Source organism: Psammomys obesus, unplaced genomic scaffold (genome assembly GCF_907164565.1).
Source record: "Psammomys obesus unplaced genomic scaffold, mPsaObe1.curated_primary_1811, whole genome shotgun sequence".
Taxonomy (NCBI): domain Eukaryota; kingdom Metazoa; phylum Chordata; class Mammalia; order Rodentia; family Muridae; genus Psammomys; species Psammomys obesus.
In genome coordinates this window covers 13,097,313-13,116,373 of record NW_026589732.1, presented here as the reverse complement: position 1 = coordinate 13,116,373, position 19,061 = coordinate 13,097,313, and the positions used below count along the sequence as shown (strand labels likewise).

The 19,061-nt window shown below is 47.2% G+C and overlaps 1 protein-coding gene across 1 annotated transcript in view; it reads left to right on the top strand.

Annotated features, from left to right (window-relative positions):
- Nucleotides 1-19,061, top strand: part of Epb41l4b (erythrocyte membrane protein band 4.1 like 4B) — a gene marked incomplete at its 5' end in the record, with an annotated part of 149,589 nt that overhangs the window by 58,094 nt on the left and 72,434 nt on the right. The window contains 9 exons of the mRNA XM_055605280.1: nucleotides 179-231; nucleotides 5,746-5,866; nucleotides 7,365-7,452; nucleotides 7,613-7,701; nucleotides 8,008-8,077; nucleotides 8,170-8,339; nucleotides 11,145-11,254; nucleotides 13,410-13,440; nucleotides 16,839-16,872. Coding sequence (XP_055461255.1) covers nucleotides 179-231; nucleotides 5,746-5,866; nucleotides 7,365-7,452; nucleotides 7,613-7,701; nucleotides 8,008-8,077; nucleotides 8,170-8,339; nucleotides 11,145-11,254; nucleotides 13,410-13,440; nucleotides 16,839-16,872 — 766 coding nt within the window. The remainder of the gene's footprint in view (nucleotides 1-178; nucleotides 232-5,745; nucleotides 5,867-7,364; nucleotides 7,453-7,612; nucleotides 7,702-8,007; nucleotides 8,078-8,169; nucleotides 8,340-11,144; nucleotides 11,255-13,409; nucleotides 13,441-16,838; nucleotides 16,873-19,061) is intronic.

The following is a 19,061-nucleotide window of genomic DNA, read 5'->3' as shown; positions in this document are numbered from 1 at the left end:
ATTTCTAGTGTATGTTAGTTTGTCTTCAACATAGACCAAAAATACAAACTGCCACCATCAGAAGCCTTATGGAGGTACTGCTGCCTTTTAAAGGATGCTCTTACTGACATTTGCTAGGTGGTTCCAAGTTTAGAACTTTGTATTTAGTGTTAATTTCTTTTCTTTTTTTCTCCCCAAGACTGAAGTGCCCCTATGAAACGGCTGTGGAACTAGCTGCTCTCTGTCTGCAAGGTACATTCATCCTTAGTGACAATTAACATCTTAAAGTTATTGCTTTTATTTCAGTAAGTGAGAATCTCCTGTATATGCCAGGCCTGGTGCCCTGCATACACTGTGATCTCAGTCCCCAGGAGCTTGCAGTCTTTTGAGGAAAGCACAGAGTATATATCAAGTTTTCTAGCAACCGAGATACACGGGAGGTTTGGGAGCGAGAGGGGACCATGGTGGGATATGGAAAGGAAGGTGTCTCATGGACAAAGAAGTGGAGATGCAGCTCTTGCTAGTGTGCCCAAGGCTCTGTGGTTCCATCACTAGCATTTCAAGTGCGGGGTGTGGGTTGTATAATAAGGGGCTGATAGAGATATTACTTGGTTCACTTTACTCCCCAGTATAACATAAAACCAAACTGTAGTGCCAGGTGGTGGTGATGCATGCCTTTAATCCCAGCACTTGGGAGGCAGAGGCAGGTGTATCTCTGTAAGTTCAAGGCCAGCCTGGTCTACAGAGCAGGGAGTTCCAGGACATCTGGGGCTACACAGAGAAACCCTGTCTCAAAAAAACCAAAAACCAAATCAAACAAACAAACAAAAAACAAAAAACAAAAACAAACCAACCAGACCTGGTAGTTTACACCAGTAATCTCAGCACTCAAGAGACAGTGGTAGGAAAATCAGAAATTCAAGGTCATCCTTCAATAGATACAAGTTTGAGGCCAACCTGGGCCACAGGAGACCCTGTCTCAGAAAAAAAAGCAAGCAAACATACAATAATAATTAAAATAATAATTAAACATACAATAATAATTAAACATACAATAATAATTAAACATAAATAATAATTAATAGGGACAGTAATCATAGTGTCATATTCAAGAAACTGGACTAGTGAACCGTTGCTGTTCCTACTTACAGAATATGAGCTTTGTGGTGTCAGCAGCGATTCTTAACGCGTTCTTGAATAGGCAGGCCTGGGGGGGGGGGGTGTATTTCGGAAAGGCCACCCTGGCTGTGTGGAAGGAAGAAGTTGGAATGGGGCTGGTACCGGGGCTGGGGCTGGGTGAGGACTGTTCCCGTAACAGAGATAGTAAGAAACTGAGCGGGGCAGGTGGGTGTGCTCACTGAGTGCAACCACGCAGTGCCAGGAGCTAGGTTCCCTGATGCGCCTTCATGTGAGGAAGGACTTGGGGATGACTCAGGCTGCTGCCGAGAGGAGGTGGCCGCGTTGGTGAGTGAGTGAGTAAAGAGAAAGGAGTTCCCGTGGAGTAAGCGGCCTGTGTGGGCCTCTGCCAAGAGTGCCGATATCACCAGCATGCAGGTGGGAACTGGATGGCAGGAGGTCTGCCTGTAGGACCGTCCATACTGACTGTTTATCTGTGGGAGGGGGCTGGTGGATCTTCATTTAAAATGCTTAAGTCTCCAGAAGTAAGAGAACAGGATTTCATGCGTATGTGCTTATCAGCGCTTCATTGGATTATGGGTGTGTCACATATTCTCTCATAGTATTTGTGAACACCATATAAAGTTACGGCTTTTACTTTTGTATTTTTCTAACTACATTTTTAAAAACATTTGTGTGTGTGTGTGTGTGTGTGTGTGTGTGTGTGAGAGAGAGAGAGAGAGAGAGAGAGAGACCATGTATGTGTGGAGGTTGGAGGACAGCTTTGGAGAGTGGATGCTCTGCTTTCATATGTGGGTTCTGGACATCTCGCCACTTGTCAGGCTTAGTGGCAAGTGCCTCGGTCTGCCGAGTCATCTCACCAGCTCCTATTTTACTAGTTTAAGAAAATAGTAAGTTCTGAGAAGTACAACAGGGTCAGGTTGCACTGGTTACAGATTCAGGGTGGGACAGCACAGCAGTCAGGCAGGTCAAAGAAAGGACATGACATGCCAGCCTGCCACCCATCGGCACCTACAGCTTCTGTTAATGAATTTAGATTTTTTTTAAAGGAAATGTAAATCAGACTAGAATAATACAGAATTTTTTGTGTATTTGTCATTTATTACATCTTAATTTAGTGTGATTGTGTGAGTGAAGAAGTCAGAGGACGACTTACAGGACTCAGTTCTCTTCTTCCACCGTGTGGGTCATGGGGCTCAAACTTAAACTTCAGGCTTGGTGACAAGTGCCTGCTGAGGCATCTCCTAGGCCCTACTTACTATTTTTAGAAACTGTATATTGTCATGTTTACACAAGTAAAGGTGCTTTGTTGATAATGGGTCTTTTTTCATCCCTGAATACTTCTAGTCCTTAGTCAGCTCTTAACAGATGCTCAGTAAGTGCCGAATGAATAGAGGGATGAGCTTGGAGAGACCCTCAGGGTAGCTCAAAAGCACTTGGTGGTGATGGTAACAGCAATGCTTTCTAACGCCAGCCGCGTCACATACAGAGCTACACGCTTCCTCTCTCTGTGTGTAGTCTCATGCAGCAGGCCTCTTGGTGAGTGCCATGGTGGAAATGGAGTTGGGGACAATGTAGCAGCCCTTTCCTGGCTTCTTGTGTTGGTCAGATGCAAATTTTACCAGCATAGACAGTAGCCTTCATCTGCACTGCTTCCTGAGCTGCGAGAGGCCAAGTCAGATTTGGCAGCCCCAAAAGATCTGTCAGGGTGGTGTTAATGAAAGGAAAGCACCCAAGCATGGTGTCAGGCCTGGGGCCATTAATCACTGCAGTGGTTTCCTCCTGAGGCTATTGGCACAGTGTTTCAAGCTTGTCCTGTTGTCCTGAGTGATTTGAGAAGGAGGCACATCTCTGCCCTCACTGATCCATCTGTAGCGAGGCTGTCAAAGCAGCATAGATAAAAGTAAAATCAGCCACCTGTGAGCCCTTCTTGGAGAAGCAAGCCATCTCTGTAGTATAACTTAAGGCACAACCAGTATGCCGGGTGTAAAAACTACTTGGAAGACTGAGGGGCACACATGGGGAAGCCCTTATCATGTTGTCATTCCACCCATGCTTTCGCCTGCTTTTCTCTGTAGCCCAGCCAGGAGCCCCTCTCTGTCGGTGTGAATAAAATGACGGGCTGAGTTTCCTCTGGTGGTTGAGCCTTTAAGGCATATCTTAGTGCTGTCCTTGAATTAATGAGTTGAGGAGATACTGGGTTGCAATATAGATACAGGTGCCCCTGAGTTGAGATACTGTAGCCTTCCATGGATGATATGCTCTTTGGGGAATAAGTTTGTGGTAGATTTGAAAATTAATCCAAGTGAAAGGGTAAAGGAAAAAGGAAAGAGCAGTGTGAGATCATCTATTACATGGCAGTGTTCTGGTCTTGCTCATGTAACAGCTCCCATGTCTCTGAAGAGATCACAGACCTGGAAGAGCTCAGTGGTTTGCCTGGGGGTACACAGATGGCTGTGGTGGAGCTGGGCTCAGTCTCTCCTACATCCATTTCCTTTGCCTTCCATGGCCTCTATGGAGCCAGAGCCTGGCTGCAGAATTGGGAGATTCTTGGAGTGCCAAGTTCTTTCAGCATGTTCTTGGAAGGCAGAGGGGTGACCAAGGTGCTACTCAAGCCTGCTTTAGTACGGCAAAGGCTGAAAGGGATACTGCCCTCTTTCTCACTGGCGTCTTTGGCATGCTTAGTCCAACTTAGGACGCCACTAAACACAGGGTCCTATTGCATCATGTTTGTCTATGGGTACATGGGATGCCACAGGAATCTCTTTCCAGACTGTATAAGGCTCATGGCTTGCCAGGACCTCACTCCACAGTGACCTCTTGGACTGAGGTCATTGGTGGCCTCTAGCTTGGGGACCCCAGTCCCACACCCTTTCTGGCTATACATTGTTTCTAGAACAGAATTTCATGTGTGTCCCCTTGCCTAGGGTAAAAGGCTGCTACAGGCCCTGACCCAGACTCCTCTACATCTTGGCCTGCGAGATGTGAAGGGTGGCATTCAAGTGGGGAGGTGTTTGCCAGAGCACCTCTCTCTGCCAGGCATTACCTTGTGAAGGCATAGTCTCCTTGAATTTGGTTTTAATGATTCCTGTGCATGAATACGAAGTGCTTTGTTTAGTGCTTTGAGACTGGGTCTCACTTTGTCTTGCCTAGATCTCAACCATGGGAGCCTATTTCATTGCTGGGATTTCAGCATGTGACACCACACTTGGTCACGCAGACATTTTATCCATTCTGCAAGTTGGATGGAGTCCCTCTCCTGGAAGTTAGGCCGCGAGACCTTGTTCCTCAGAAGCCACATGCTGGCCATGCATGGCTCAGTGGAGGGACAAGAAGGTAGTGGATCTGTAGTGAGCTTCTGCTGTCCCTGCAGGTTCCTGGGCATGTGTGGCTTCGTCCACTGGCAAATGTAGTGTCTGAGACATCAGGTTCCAGGTTTTCTCCCATTCCCAGGCTGTGTCAGCCTCACATGGGGATTTGTTAGAAGTGCAAAATTGATGGTCTGAGGATGTTGCCCCAGTTGGTAGAGTGCTTGCCTAGTGTGTATGAAGGCCTGAGTTTCGTCCCCAGTACCACATAAAATCAGACATAGTGGCGCACTCAGGAGGCAAAGATAGGAGGATCAGAAGTTGAAGGTCATTCACAGTTACATTCAGTTCTGGCCCTGGGCCCATATCAAGATCAAGAACTCTGGGTCTGGAGCTCAGCTCATTATGTTTTAATGAGCCTACCAAATGATTCTTTAGCATTTCAAGTTCAAAAACAAATGTTGTGGATCAGTACCTTTCCGAGAAAAGTGCACCAATCCTTGGGTCTTGAGAAATGGCTGGCAGTGACTGGGCTGGTCCTGGGTGGGTATGCAAGTCAGCATGGTGGTCAAGCCCCTACGTGGCACCTTCACTTGCTAGCCTGATGCCCACACTCACTGTAATCAGGTTATAGAGGAAACTGGGGGATTCCCTTCCATTCTGAGGTTTGAAGGGGTGGGGTGATTCTCATTCACGCTCCAGAGGGAGAGGGCCGCCGTGTCCTTGGGCCCTCTGTTTTGCAGCTTGGCAAGAGCAAGGACCGTGCAGTGCACATTGGGCATTTTGCTGGGCAGTTTCCTGTTGCTCTCCCTCTTTTGTGCAGCCCCCTCCCTTCTCCCATCTCCGTTCTGCTTGACTTGCCACAGTTGCTCCTGCGGCCTGCACACCCCCCTCACTGCTCCTTTATTCCTCACTCGGATTCTGCATGCACCACATTCTTGATCCACTCTAGCCCTGCAGACACTAAAGTGCTGCTCTGACCTGTGCTTAACAAGAGCCCTGTGCAAAAGATGCTCCCAGGAAGATCCTCAGTGCCTGCCATTGGCTTTTATTGCAAAATTTCCACTTCCTGAAGAAATGTGAGCCAGGCCTCCCTAGGTGGGAGAAGCAGTGAGGAGAAAGACAGAAGTGACTGAGATGATGTTGTACTTCTCTGTCGGGAGGGTGTTATAATGACTGCCAGGGTCTCTGAGGGAACCTCATAATGAGAGGGCTCTACCTCAGGGGCCTCTGTGCTTTCTGACCTGTCTTTGGACTCGTTGCAGCAATAACCCAAAGTGTTCATTGTCTCCTGTTTTCCTCCCTTTCACGAATGGCACAGCGGAGCTGGGGGAGTGTGAGCTCCCGGAACACACGCCAGAGCTTGTGTCTGAGTTTCGGTTCATCCCAAATCAGACAGAAGCCATGGAATTCGATATCTTCCAGAGATGGAAAGAGTACAGGTACCTCAGTGCACCCCTCTCGTGGTCTGCACTGCTCATTTATTTTGCCCTATGTGTTCGTCAGAGCCTTCTGACAAACTATTGCATGACCTTCCGCAGTGCAGTGTGCCCCTTTCATGACCGGAAAGCCACAACTCCAGACCTGAGTGTCACCACTCTTCTGAGAAATGTGCAGAGGTCAAGCCAGGCTGTTTTTTTTTGTCGCTGAAACACACAGCTGCTGTCTGATTTGATTGTTCCTTGCTAGTGACACTCCAGGTGTGGATAGTGAGGAGACGACGTACTGATAAGGTCCTGTCCTTCCTGAGCAGAACCTCCTACTCGGCCTTCCTAATGCTGTGACCTTTAACACAGTTCCTCAGGTCATGGTGACCCCAAACCATAAAATTATTTTTGTTGCTACTTTATAAGTGTAATTTTTACTACTTTAATGAATCATAATGTAAATGGCTGTGTTTTCTGTTGGTGTTAGATGACCCCTGTGAATGGGTTGTTCAACCCCCAGAGGGGTCACAACCCAGAGGTTGAGAACCCTGTTCTAGAGCAGACTTTTTAGAAACACAAGTGAAGCACCCGAACTCCCAAATCCTGAATCTAAAATGTGAAATTTTTGAACACCAACCTGATGATACATTTGAAAAGTCTATACCTGGCTTTATGGGGAAGGCGTTGATACTAATCATAGTATCAATTTTTAAACATGTATGAAATCACCCCCAGGACCTCCCAATTTTATGTATCAGGTAAATGTAACATAATGACTTTCATGTTTAGAGTTGGTCTTCACACTAGTATTTGAAAATCTGAAAAAGAAAAAAAAAGGGCCACAGACTCTTTTGATCCCACACCCTATGGTGAAAGGACATTCACCATTGAGACCATGTGACATACAATATGGTATGTCCAGAACTATTCTTATTACACAGAAAGCCAGTGAGCCGTATCTGCCATCCATGTCTCCCTGCCGCCACCCCCCTAATCTAACGGATTTGTTTTTGTTTTGCCTGGATAGTTTCCCAAGGATATTCTCTCTCTTTTCTTTCACACGCGCGCACGCACGCACACACACACACACACACACACACACACACACACACACATTCCTAGTTACTCTCAGACCTGGAACTTAGGGTGACCTTTTCTTGTCCCTCAGTCCTGTGATGATATGAATGTGTTTTCATCCAAACACGGGGAAATGTGCTGGCGTACATTCAGGGCATCCCACCCGCTCCCTCACATGAGGCTTCCTTTCTCCCAGAGGAGGCCAGGAGGAACAGTCTTGTGCTTTGCCTTAGACCATACTCTTGTTTTCTTAGGTTATCCTAAATATCACCAGCTATTCTGTTAACCGAGGGTTCTTGGCGATTGTTTTCCATCCTTACAAACGTGCACCCTCCATTGCTGTAACTATTGCGTGAGCCTGTACAGCACAGCGGGCCCTTCACACCTGCAGGTGTGTGAGTCCCAGTTTACATGTGTCTCCATTGGTTTTTCTAAGGGGAAAGAGCCCTGCCCAGGCGGAACTCTCCTATCTGAACAAAGCGAAGTGGCTGGAAATGTATGGGGTGGACATGCACGTTGTCAGGGTAAGAACTCCCCTGTGTGTCTGCGTCATTTTATTTTGCTGTTTCTGAAAGATGCATAGCGTGCCAACAAAGTAAAATTTGGTGAGGAAATTGTTTTTACGTTCTTCTCTGTGACGACCTGTTAGAACCCTCTACCGACTGTCACTTCGTTTGTTTGTAGGGAAGAGATGGCTGTGAATATTCTCTTGGACTGACCCCGACAGGCATATTAATCTTTGAAGGAGCTAACAAAATAGGCTTATTCTTTTGGTAATTTAGTTTTGTCTAATATTAAAAATGTCTTTTCCTATGTTGTGTTGGAAAGTCTATGTGATGGATGATTTTGAGGGGTTTTTGCGACACCCAGATTTATTAAAAAAAAACCAATCACACCATCCTATTGTCCCTGTGGGTGTCTGGCCAATGCACTGCCCTTCTGGATGATCACATTTACATGAATGGATGATGATTTTCTTTTCTTAGCCAGTCTAAGCTTTTATAAGTAGAGAGGACACTGTGTGATGTGGACAGTCTGGCCGTGGACTGCCCTTTTTAAAATGCCTCCTCTCTGACCAGGCCGAAGATCACCAAAATGGACTTCAAGAAGAGCAAGCTGACCCTGGTCGTGGTGGAGGACGATGACCAGGTAGGCCTCGCTCCCCAGTGCCCTCCTTGTAGCCATCACCTGCACCCCGGTGATGTGCCCGCCCCCAGGAGGACCTTTGCTTCCTCCCTCAGGGGCGCGAGCAGGAGCACACCTTCGTGTTCAGGCTAGACAGTGCACGCACCTGCAAGCACTTGTGGAAGTGCGCTGTGGAGCATCACGCCTTCTTCCGCCTGCGCACACCCAGCAACAGCAGGTCCACCAGGTCCGACTTCATCCGGCTGGGTTCCCGATTCCGGTTCAGGTGGGCAGTTGTTTTATGACAGCCCCTTCTTCTGTGCCTGAGGGTAGCATCGTATTTGCCTCCACCCGTTTGGGTTGTTTGCGCCACCCCAACTTTTCCAGTTACGGTCTGCCCTCTAGTCCCCTCACAGCCTCTTTGGGTTTTCATCACTTTACTGATAAAATGGAACTGACTTGGGGGGGGTGGTGGTGAATGAAGCCCCTGTGTTTGAAGTGCTTGCTGTTAGGAGTGTTTGAGATGTTGACAGTTTCCTCCGTTTGGAACAATGTCACCAATGACATAAATGGCACTTTTTGTGTATTTGATATTCGATATTGCAAATATTTGAGTCGGGCTCCCTTAACGTTTTAGATTTATGGGTAAAGTGTGTTCAACATGTAATAACAAAATTGTCAGGACCTGACCTACGGCTGCAGCTGTGCTGTCAGGGCAGTGGCCACTAGTTACGTGAAGTTACTGAAAAGAGTGACTGTTTAATGCATTGAAAACTATGGTCCTTGGTCTCAAAAGCCACATTTCTAGTGCTTAGTGGCCACCTGAGGTAGCGACTGCCTGTGATTAGGGCAGACACAGTACAGAGTGTCACTGTGGGAGGTTCTGCTGGACTGTGCTGCACTAGAACACTCTTAATCCTAGAGGCATCCCCATTTTACAAACCACACTAGACTCAAACTCTCACCAGCCAGTAAGTGGTAGAGCAGTGGTAGAGCACTCACCAGCCTGGTTTCTCTTTTGTGATTTCCCCTCTCTTTTATACTTCTTGTATACTTTTTCTCCTAGGCTGGTCTAGAATACTTATGATCCTCCTGTCTCTGCCTTCCAAGTGGATTGTAAGTGCGCCCCCACACACCTGGCCTTGGTGGTGCTATTTCTTTGTATACATAGGTATGTGTGGTTTCGTTTTCGTATCTTCCAGTGGGTATATACATGCATGCCCCCTGCGCATGTTCTCGTAGAGGCCTGGGAGCCACGTAAGTGTCTTTCTCCGTTGCTCTCCACTTTAGTTTTTGAGCTAGGGTCTCATACTGATTCTGGAGCTCACCAATTGAGCCAGGCTGGTAACCTTTAAAGCTCTACCTCCCCAGTGCTAAGATGACAGATCGTAGAAAAGCACCTTGCTGTTGACTTGGGGGCTGGGGGCCCGAACTTACACTTCATGCTGCGTCAGTACTATACTAGATAAACCATCTCCCCAGCCCTGGCTCTTCAAGTTCTCACCATTCCTGTTTGCCTTTACATGCCAGAGTCAAGAAATTTGGTAATAATTAAGGATGAGAGCTGTGAGTGAGTGTGTGTGTCTTGTCTGTCTGCCTGTCTGTCTGTGTATGTGTTTTTGAATCTGAAAACAGCCTGAAGCATATTTTCACATATTTTGGCCTTCAGGGGCGTCTGTAAAAATTGAAAATATCCATCCTCTGCAATCAGAGGCTGTGAATGTGCACATGTGCCTGTCAGTCCTTAAACTATGCATTTTCATTTTTTAAAATTTTGATTATTTTTGTGTATGGGTGTTCTGTCTACATGTATGTTTGTGCACCGTATGTGTGCCTGGTGTCTGAAGAGGCCAGAGAACACTTGTCAGATTTCCTAAAATTAGACTTAGGTGATTGTGAGCTGCTATGTGAATGCTGGGAATGCATCCGGGGCCCTCTGGAAGGGCAGCCAGTGTTCCGACCACTGAGCCACCTCTCCAGCCTGGAATGTACATTTTAAATATGCTCGTGAGTCTGTGAATCTCAGTTACATGACAGAAAACTTCACTTGGTTTCGTAACCTCAGCCCACACATGGCATGTCCCTGAACTCTGTTTAAAATGCCAGAAGTGTTGCTCGCTTCAGATTTACCCACTGTGCAAGGAAATGGCTGTGCTTTTCAGTTTAAAGAATGGTTTTTGTTTGAATATATTTTTTAAATGTTCCAAGGAAGGGGAAAAGAAGACCAAGTCCTTGAGGAAAAAGAATCCTGTCACAAGGCCCCTGGAGGATGGAAATGTCAGCCTGGCAGAGGTTCGAAGAGCCGCTGCAGTCTGCCCATGTCCATGAGGATTTGGAGTTGGGTGGGGAGGGCAGTGGAGGAGACTGCCAAAGTAAGCAGGCCTTTCCCTACTGGGGAGAAATGTTCCAGTTGGTTCAGGTCTAGTGACCTTTGTTTCTCAAGGAGACATGAAAGGAAGGGAAGCTTGGAGGTGAGGTTGCCCCTTGGAGGCATCTGGAGCAGGTAGCATTTGGCTCCTTCTGTCTGAAAAACCACAGCCGAAAGCAACTGGATTGGAGCAGTGATGGGTGGATCAGCAAAACACAGCTCCCCTCTTGGAAGCTGCAGCTGCCTTCACAGTGGTCGAATCTGGAAAGCCTTTATGAAGTTAGAAACATTTCCTCTCGCACATAGCAAGTGAAGCCAAGGTTTAGTTTAGGGGCTTTGCTACAACAGCTTAGGAGAAGGTGTTAAATGCTAAATCTCTCTACGGTGCTCCTTGAAAGGTTATTTCATATCTAATCAATGTTTTCTTCATCAAATGATCCAAGTACTCAGACCTACTTGGTTTGAGCAACTAAATGGCTGGTATTTAAATTGCAGGTTTTACCCTTTGGTAGAAAGAGATTCTTGCCCGTGTGCCTCGCTTGGCAAAGGAGACTGTATTTCCAAATAGAAGTTTTAAACTTAGCATGTCTTTACCAGGCGAGTTCATGCTAAGTTGAAATGCATGCTGGAGCTCTTGAAAAAAAAAAAAAGTCATTTGCAATAGCTATGGTATGCTAAGAGCCGTTATTGGCGTTAATGTACAATCAAATATTTCCTTCCCAGCGGGAGGACAGAATATCAAGCAACACACAGCTCCAGACTGCGCAGAACCAGCACCTTTGAGAGGAAGCCTAGCAAACGTTACCCATCCCGGAGGCACTCCACGTTCAAAGGTTGTATGGTGTTCCTTCCTCGCTGACATTTTGCGGCAGGGCTTGGTGGGTCGGTTAGCTAGGGGAGGAACTTCCTCCCATTACCCTCTGGTGTTCGAAAGCCATTGAAAAAGAATGTCATGAGTCCTGGTGGAACATGGGCCCCCCAGCCTTTCATCTTTCTCTACTTTAGAGTTTTCCTTTGCCTTCTCTCGTCTGTCTCCCTTCCAATGTGCCTCTCTACTTATTTTATGCTGGATCCTCAACAGTTCGCCTTCCTCCTGGAAGGTACTGTGTCCATTGTCTCCACTGCCTTGCTGTCCTGTTGGGGACACTGGGCACATGCTAACCAGAATTGTAACCACAGAAGAATGGATGCAGAACCTGCAGGGACACAGTGCAGGTCCCCCATAGTCGGCGCAGACATACCCCTCCCTGCACATAGCTGTCCCTTGGGCTGCCCGTCTCAGCATTCCCTGACCCTTACGTCCCTTACTGAGGTGGCTCCCACCCATGTGGGGCCCAATACTAGGCTGTGTCAGGCAGCAGGTGAGCACTGCTGACCCAGTTCTATTTAAACTGGGTTTCACAGTCCGTATCTTGCAGCTCTGCATAGCTCATTGCTCTACGCGGATTGCTTCTCCATCCGGCGCACTCCAATTACCACTAAATCATTTGTCCTTTTTTTACAACACGATCATCACAGACAGCCTCTGCCACCCTTCTTTACTTGGCCGGGCTGTTCTGTACATTTTCCTTGCACAGCGTGGGATTTTATAGGCCTCGGTGGAACCCTGCTTATATACCTGTGTCTCCTAGAATCACCAGCCTCTGTCTTCTTCCACCCGTTCCCTTTTGTTGTGAGCCTAGTAGCATGACAGGCAGCAGGTCTTAAGTCATTCTCAGCCAGTGTAGGGGGGAGAAAAAAGTCTAGAACCCAGAAAATGTGGCCTTAACTTTGAGAAAGGCCAGGGAATGAGAACGTGTTCACAGGAAGGTGATGAAGGCTGACTCTAGACAGCATCCGGGCAGTGTCTAAGGTGGCAGCAATGGCTGAGAACTTCTGCAGGGCCATGGCCTGTCCATCAAGTCACAGGTGCCCAGAAACAGACCACTCCTGGAACAGCTCTCTAAAGAAAACGCACTGTTTTGCTATAGTTGCAAGCACCCAGCACCCACAAGTGTGTGTTAGTACCCAGGATGAAGTGTCTAGTGTAGCTGACCTAGAAGTGGAGCACATGGTAGGACCCCACTGGATAGCGTGGGGCTGTTTTAGACCTCTGGCTCCGAGACCCCTTCTCACCCTCCTTTGTGGCCTCTGGAGTTCTTTCCTCCATTTATTTTATGGACAAAGTTTCTAGGTAGAGGCCTAGCATCTTTTGGTGAAACTTTGAATGATCTGCCCTGGCATGCATGCCTCTTGGAAGGAAATGAGGCGAGCTGTTGTATAGCTTGGTTGATAGGGAGCTTACCCAGCTCAAATGAAACCCTGGATTCCATCCGCCAGTTTTGTATAAACCTATAGTTTCAACACTTGGGAGGTAGAGTCAGGTGAATCAGAAGTTCAAGGTCAGCCTCAACTACAGAGTATTTGAGGCCAGCCTGAGTAACATAAAACTCTGCTCCCATCAAAAGAAAAGTTTGTATTGGGTGGGGAAGGGAGGAGTTGGGAATATAGGTCAGTGGTAGCAAGGCTGTGGGTTCAATTCCCAGAATCACACAGAGAGAAAAAAACGTAAATTGAAGTATAGGGAGCCCCTTTCATGCAAGCGCTGTCTCTGCCCCATCAAAAATGCCAGCTGTAAGTTCTTCCACAGATGCCTGCTGGTATTTAATCCTTCATCATGTTATACTACTTTCCTGTCTCAATTAAGGATGACATTCTTCTCGGGTGCAAGGACTGTCCTGTGTTTGCCTCCTAGTGTGTCTGCATACCAGTGCACCCAGCCCTCAGAGCCTGCTCTGAGAGTTGCCTGAAGTTTTCTAGGATTCTGTGTGCATGCAGAATCAGAAGGAGGGCTGTCCAGTTCCCAGGGAAGAAGCTGCTAGAGGTCAGGGCTGCCTGGCTTGAGATGAGGCCTGTGCTTTGACAGAGGGGGCTCTGTCCCTCAGTCTGTGTGTTGTTTACATGGTGAGTGTTTCAAGTTCTGCATAACTTTTCATCCTTCCTTTACAGCAAGCAACCCAGTGATTGCTGCTCAGCTCTGGTAAGTACACCCAGACTCCCCAGCACAGCTCTCCCCTCTAATTTCATGTTTGTTTGCAATGCTGACTTCTTCCTTAATACAATTAAATCCAAGTGACTCACCTGATAACTTTTTTTTCCCCCTTTTTCTGCTGCCTGGCTATACCATCCTCCCAGCTTTCAATAAGCACACAACAGAATGTTCCAAGACTTTCTTGTTGCAAAACAGCTGCTTTATTTGAATAGCATAGCGCTTTGTTTGTTGTCACTGTGGCAAGGCAGCAGGCATGCACACAGCACGTGTAGTAGCCATGTGGCAGGCAAGGGTGGAGTCTGAAGGCCATGATCCTGAGCAAAGGTCCCATGGGAACAGGCGCCACTTTGCCCAGTGACATGCAGGTGTTAGGGGACATTAACATCCGTCGGTGAGATGGCTTAGTGGGTAAAGCTACTTACTGTGCTAGCCTTGAGACTTACGCTAAATCTCTGAAAGGTGGAAATCCATGTAAAGGTGGAAAGAGAGAAATGGATTCCAGAGGGCTATCCTCTGACCTGACCTAACCCTCCACATGAGCACCCTGGCACACACACACACACATCATACACACAGACATAAAACCATAATAAAAGCAATAAATAAGCCACCTCCAGAGTTTCTACAGGAAAATAATGTGTCATAAGACGGAAAATCTCTAGTGTAGGACTTTGCAAGCTTCTCTTCAGGGGACAGATAGGAAATATTTTAAATTCTAGGCTGTGACATCTCTTTCAGAACTATTCCGTTCCTCTACAGCACTGAGTAGCACTGAAGCAGCTGTAGACAATATGCAAACAAATGAGCATGGCTGTGACTTAATAAAACTTTATTCATAAGTACCAGTCAGCCATATTTGGCCCATGGGTGGAATTAGCTGCCTCATCCCTAGAAAGGTGTCCCTGATCCTGCCTGTGTCTGGACTTACCTGACAATGTCCCCTGGGCGATATGAGAACATATGTACACGTGAGGGCTTGGGCATCTGTCCTTTGAAGCTCCCCTGGGAAGGCTAGTGTGCCTCTAGGTGAGAGCCACTGCCCTACCTACCTTCTCCCCCCCACCCCATATCTGAAACCACTGTTCTTCCTGTGTAAGCTTGACTTGCAGGAGGCAGCTGTCATGTGAGGGGGGAGTTGGTAGACCCTTGGTTCTGAATTGCAGGCTGATGGGCAAAGGTGGTGGTGGCCTTTGCTGAGATGGCCTGTGCTATGTACCCTCATCCTGGCATACAGGGCATGAGATTGGAGGCTGCCGCTGCCCTAGCTAGCATCCACAGCCCCAGCTGAGGCCTCAGGAGCTCTCTCCATAACAGCTTTTTAAAATGCATCCTGGGGCCTCTGGCCTTCTGCTTGCTATGCTTCCTTTTCTCACTTGCAGGCAAAGACCTTGGACTAGGTCAGTGTTCTCATCTTTTTTAGCTTGTGATTTTTACAATCCCACTACCATCCCCAAGAAGCCTGATGCAAAATCGAACAAAACAGACAGAATCAGAGAGCTGCCTGTGGAGAGGGAAGGACTAAGGCCTGCTTGTTCATTAGCTTCCTCCCCACTTCAGAAAGCTCTGAGATCCCTTCAAGGATCCTCAGGTTCTGGAGAACAAGGTAGTGTAGCCTCAGGTTCCAGGGCGTGTTTGCAGTGACATGCTAGCCTGGTCATGCTCTCTGTCTGCCTTCTGCATCTAATGAAGGGGTGGGGGAGTCCTCTAGAAATGCTGCCTATCGCCCCCTGTGGTGGGGGGATTGGGGTGCAGTATTCTCAGGATGGGTAGTTGTGGGCCTGCAAAGTCTCCGGAGTCTCTGGCAGTTAGGATCTCTGCAGGTAGTATGCTGAGAACTACTGACCTTTTTTAGCCTCTCAGATTCTGTTTTTAATTCTCAGGGGATTGTAAGCTACAGTATTTCTTGCTTTCTTAGGAGATGATTGTTTGTTTGTATTTCCCTGATAAAGTGACATTTCCCTCTTAGAATCTAAGGGAGATTACATATTGGGGAATGAAAACAAACATTAAAAAAAAAAATCGCCACACACACAAAAGTGTCAGTAAATATACCCTTTAGAAACAAATGAGCTAATAACTGCTGTTCACAGCCGCTCCACCGCTCTTTGCAGCCTGGGGGGTTCTGGTGAGTAGAATTGCTGTAGAACCGTGGATGAAGTTGTCTGGGAGCTGCAGTGGTACTGCTGGAAAAACAGCAGCTTGCAGAGCCCTTTACTCACCTGCTGAGTTCCAGGCACTCTGGGTCAGGGCCTGCCTTCACCACCAGGCCTCTCTGAAAGCTAAATGCAGACCTGGTGTAAGACTCAGAACAAAGGTGCCTCCTTCCCGCCCTCCCTTCCATTGTTCGACGGGCGATAAACCTTGATTCCAGGCACACCACCCTAGCAACCGCGACTGCTTGGTGATTGTTCTGGGTTGTAAGGTTGCTCATAGGGACTGAGTTTGCATCTTATGCAGCACAGTTCTCGCTCTATTTCTCTTTGTCTGTGTGCCTCTTTCTCTCTCCCTGTTTATGTATACATACATAACACATGCATGTATTCCACATACATATTATATAGGCATCTGTTTATATATTTGCCAGGCTAGTTCTAATTAAGATTCTCATCAGATTAGATAACACTTGAGCTCTGAACTTTTCCACAGACCCTCAGACTGCTTTTTCTTCCCTGGGGATTTTTAAGCTGCACTCTTTCTTGCTTATGAATTTATTGGGAAGAAAAGAGGCTTTGAGTCTGAGTAGATGTTGAACTAACCCTGGCTCGGCCAGTGATACTTGTTAAATTTCCTGATTCTCTCTGAGGCAGGTGTTCCTTTGTCTGTGAATTGAGGTGGTAGGACTTCATCACATGTAGATGAAATAAAAACAGGGCAGAGGCTTGACTTGAATGATCAAACATTCAGCGCCATGCCCAGAGGAGCAGCAGGCCGTTACATGTGAGGGACACATGTGTGATTCTTACCACCACCATGATGGGCGACTCAAAGAAGCTGGGCCCTCTCCCTCCAGCTGGAAGAAGCGCTTTGCCGGCACTAGAGCTGTCGCCCCTGGGGGGAGGGGGCCTACAATGGGAGCTGAAGCTCCTTGGTTTGCACTGCTGAAAAGGAACCCAGACATGCCACAGCTGCACTTCTGCATGTTACCGGGGTGTTCAGGCTGCTGAGCCTTGAAGTGGCGAGTGAAAGCTGGTGTTTGTGGTTTCCTTGATTATACACTCGTACGTATGTTCATGTAATCTCTAGTAACCAAAAAAAAAAAAAAAAAAAAGGCACACAGACATCCCTAATTGAATAGGGAATCTGTAGATTAGTTACAGCTGTTAAATCAATTCATCATACTGCCTCCTTACAACTTTTAAAATGATGTTTTTCTTTTTTCTTTTTAGCTCTAAAGCAAACCCCGAAGTCCATAATTACCAGGTGAGATGCTGTGTTTGAGATGTTTCTTAACTTTTCTGAATTTTGTGAGATGAGCAATATGTGGGAACAACATGTGCTTGCTAGGTTTTGGTTCATTCTTCCTGTTGTTTTCCAGAAAACTCTAAAAGACAGGTCCTTCCCTCCTGACCCCTGCTCCCTCTTGGTTCTCTGAAGTGCCTGTTTTTAACCTTGTTAGCCTGCGGGTGCCAGGGGCAGGTAGTTATGTTTCTGGTTGGTCAAGCACAGCCTCTTAGCAACATTCAAGTGCATGCTTTTGTGAAAGTATGCTGTGGGCCTGCCCAGCACAAGCCCTCGAGACAGGTGTCCAGGAGGGAGGTCTCAAGACAGGCGTCCAGGAAGGGGACCTCGACACAGGTGTCCAGGAGGGGAGGTTCTGGTCAAGTATTTGGGAGATTCTGCGTCTTCCTCCGTTTGCCTTCTTGGGCTTGACTGTGCCTGCTGGGGTTCGGAAGTACTGAGGAAACTTAGAGAAAGACTATTTTTGTCTGCTTATTTGTTTGTTTGTTTGTTTGTTTGTTTGTTTTAGACTGTCTAGAACTTGCTATCTAGACTACTGAGTTCTAGTCTTTAACTCATGGAGATCCACCTGCCTCTGCCTCTCAAGTGCTGAGATGAAAGGCATGAACACCATGGCAAGAAGGTGTTTTTTTATTGTTTGTTTGTTTGTTTTGTTTCTGTTGGTCCTTTTTCCCCACCTCTTTTCATGGTAAACCCACTCACCAATGGAAGCATTAACATCTCTAGAACTCATTTTGTTAACCATCAGGCCCATCAGTTTCCATGCCCACTGTTGTATTCTTATACAGTAACACAATCCAGCGCCAATGCCTCCTACCTGCCTACCCATCGCTGCCAAAGCCCTTGGTAGCCCAGCCTGGAGCAAGCCACTGTGGGTCGACCTCTTTGGGTTTCCATAGCCTGCCCAGGTTCCTTACACCACTGTTCCTGTCACAAGCCTGCGTTCAGCTCCCACCAGCTGCAGAGTAGTTGCATTTAGGCTCTTGCTTGTGCTGCCTTGCCCATGCTCACCCACCTGGAGTTCTTTGCCTCTTATCTGCTTGCTACAGTATCTTTCACATTCCCATCCCTTCTTCCTTTTCTTTTAAGTTGGAAGCTCCCAGCTCCAATAGGATTTAACCCTTAAAACCATGTGGCCAGCAATAAAAGAATAACCAGCGCTTCAGCCCCATGGTTTAAAGGCTGAACAGAAACCTAAGGAGTAAGAGCTTGGCATCAATAGACTTCAGAGATCCTGAGGTGGCTCTGGTGGATGGTATGTGCCTTTGCCTCCCAAGTGGTTGTTTTTGCTTAAAGGCAGAGGTCCGTGTTTGATGACTTTTAACTTGGAGCCCTATAATAGTCTTTTTTTTTTCTGTTGCTATGACAAAATATGCCATACTGTGTACTTTATGAAGTAAAAGAAGTTCACTTAATTCATGGCCCTGGAGGTTCAAAAGTAGTTCTGGCCTCCACTCAGCTCTGTTGAGGGGTTTGTGGGGAAAGAGCAGGAGTGTGTGTGGAGGAGGAGATTACATGTTAGGTAGAGGGGGGACCTGTACTGCTCTTCTCAGAAGAGCAAAACTGGGGTCCCTCCAAAGACCCCAGAAGGCCTAATCACCTTCCTTGGCATCACATTGTGGACCAACCTATAAGGTGAAACCTTGTCCTGGGCAAGTGTCTGCAGCAAGCTCGCCTTCGAGGTGTCTGTGCCATGGTATTTGGCTGTGAATGTAACAATGTAACAAGTAAAAATGCTGTCCCATAAACAATTTCAACTCGGAACTTTACTCTAACTGTCCTCTTCCCTGGTCTTTCATTGCTGGAGGCATCATTTCTGTAGATAACCAAGATGCCCATTGTTATCCGTAGGAGGTTCACAGATTGTTTCTAAAGAACGGTGTATGAATTCACACTCCTAGCATTGAACCTGGTGGAAGGAATATTAATTTCCCCCCTCTCCTCTTCCTTAGGGTCTTGGGCTTCTTATTCACAGACTGTTTTTTGTTCAGGGATACCTGGTGCTACTAGAATGTGGTAGAGGAAAAGAAAAGCCACCGATGGGCACTGCCATTGGGCGATCAGCACTTGGAGGAAAGAGAATGAAAATAAAGTAGAGCAGTCCCACTGGCCATGACCCCTGCCCTCTCCTGCCTTCCCTTGTATTGTGC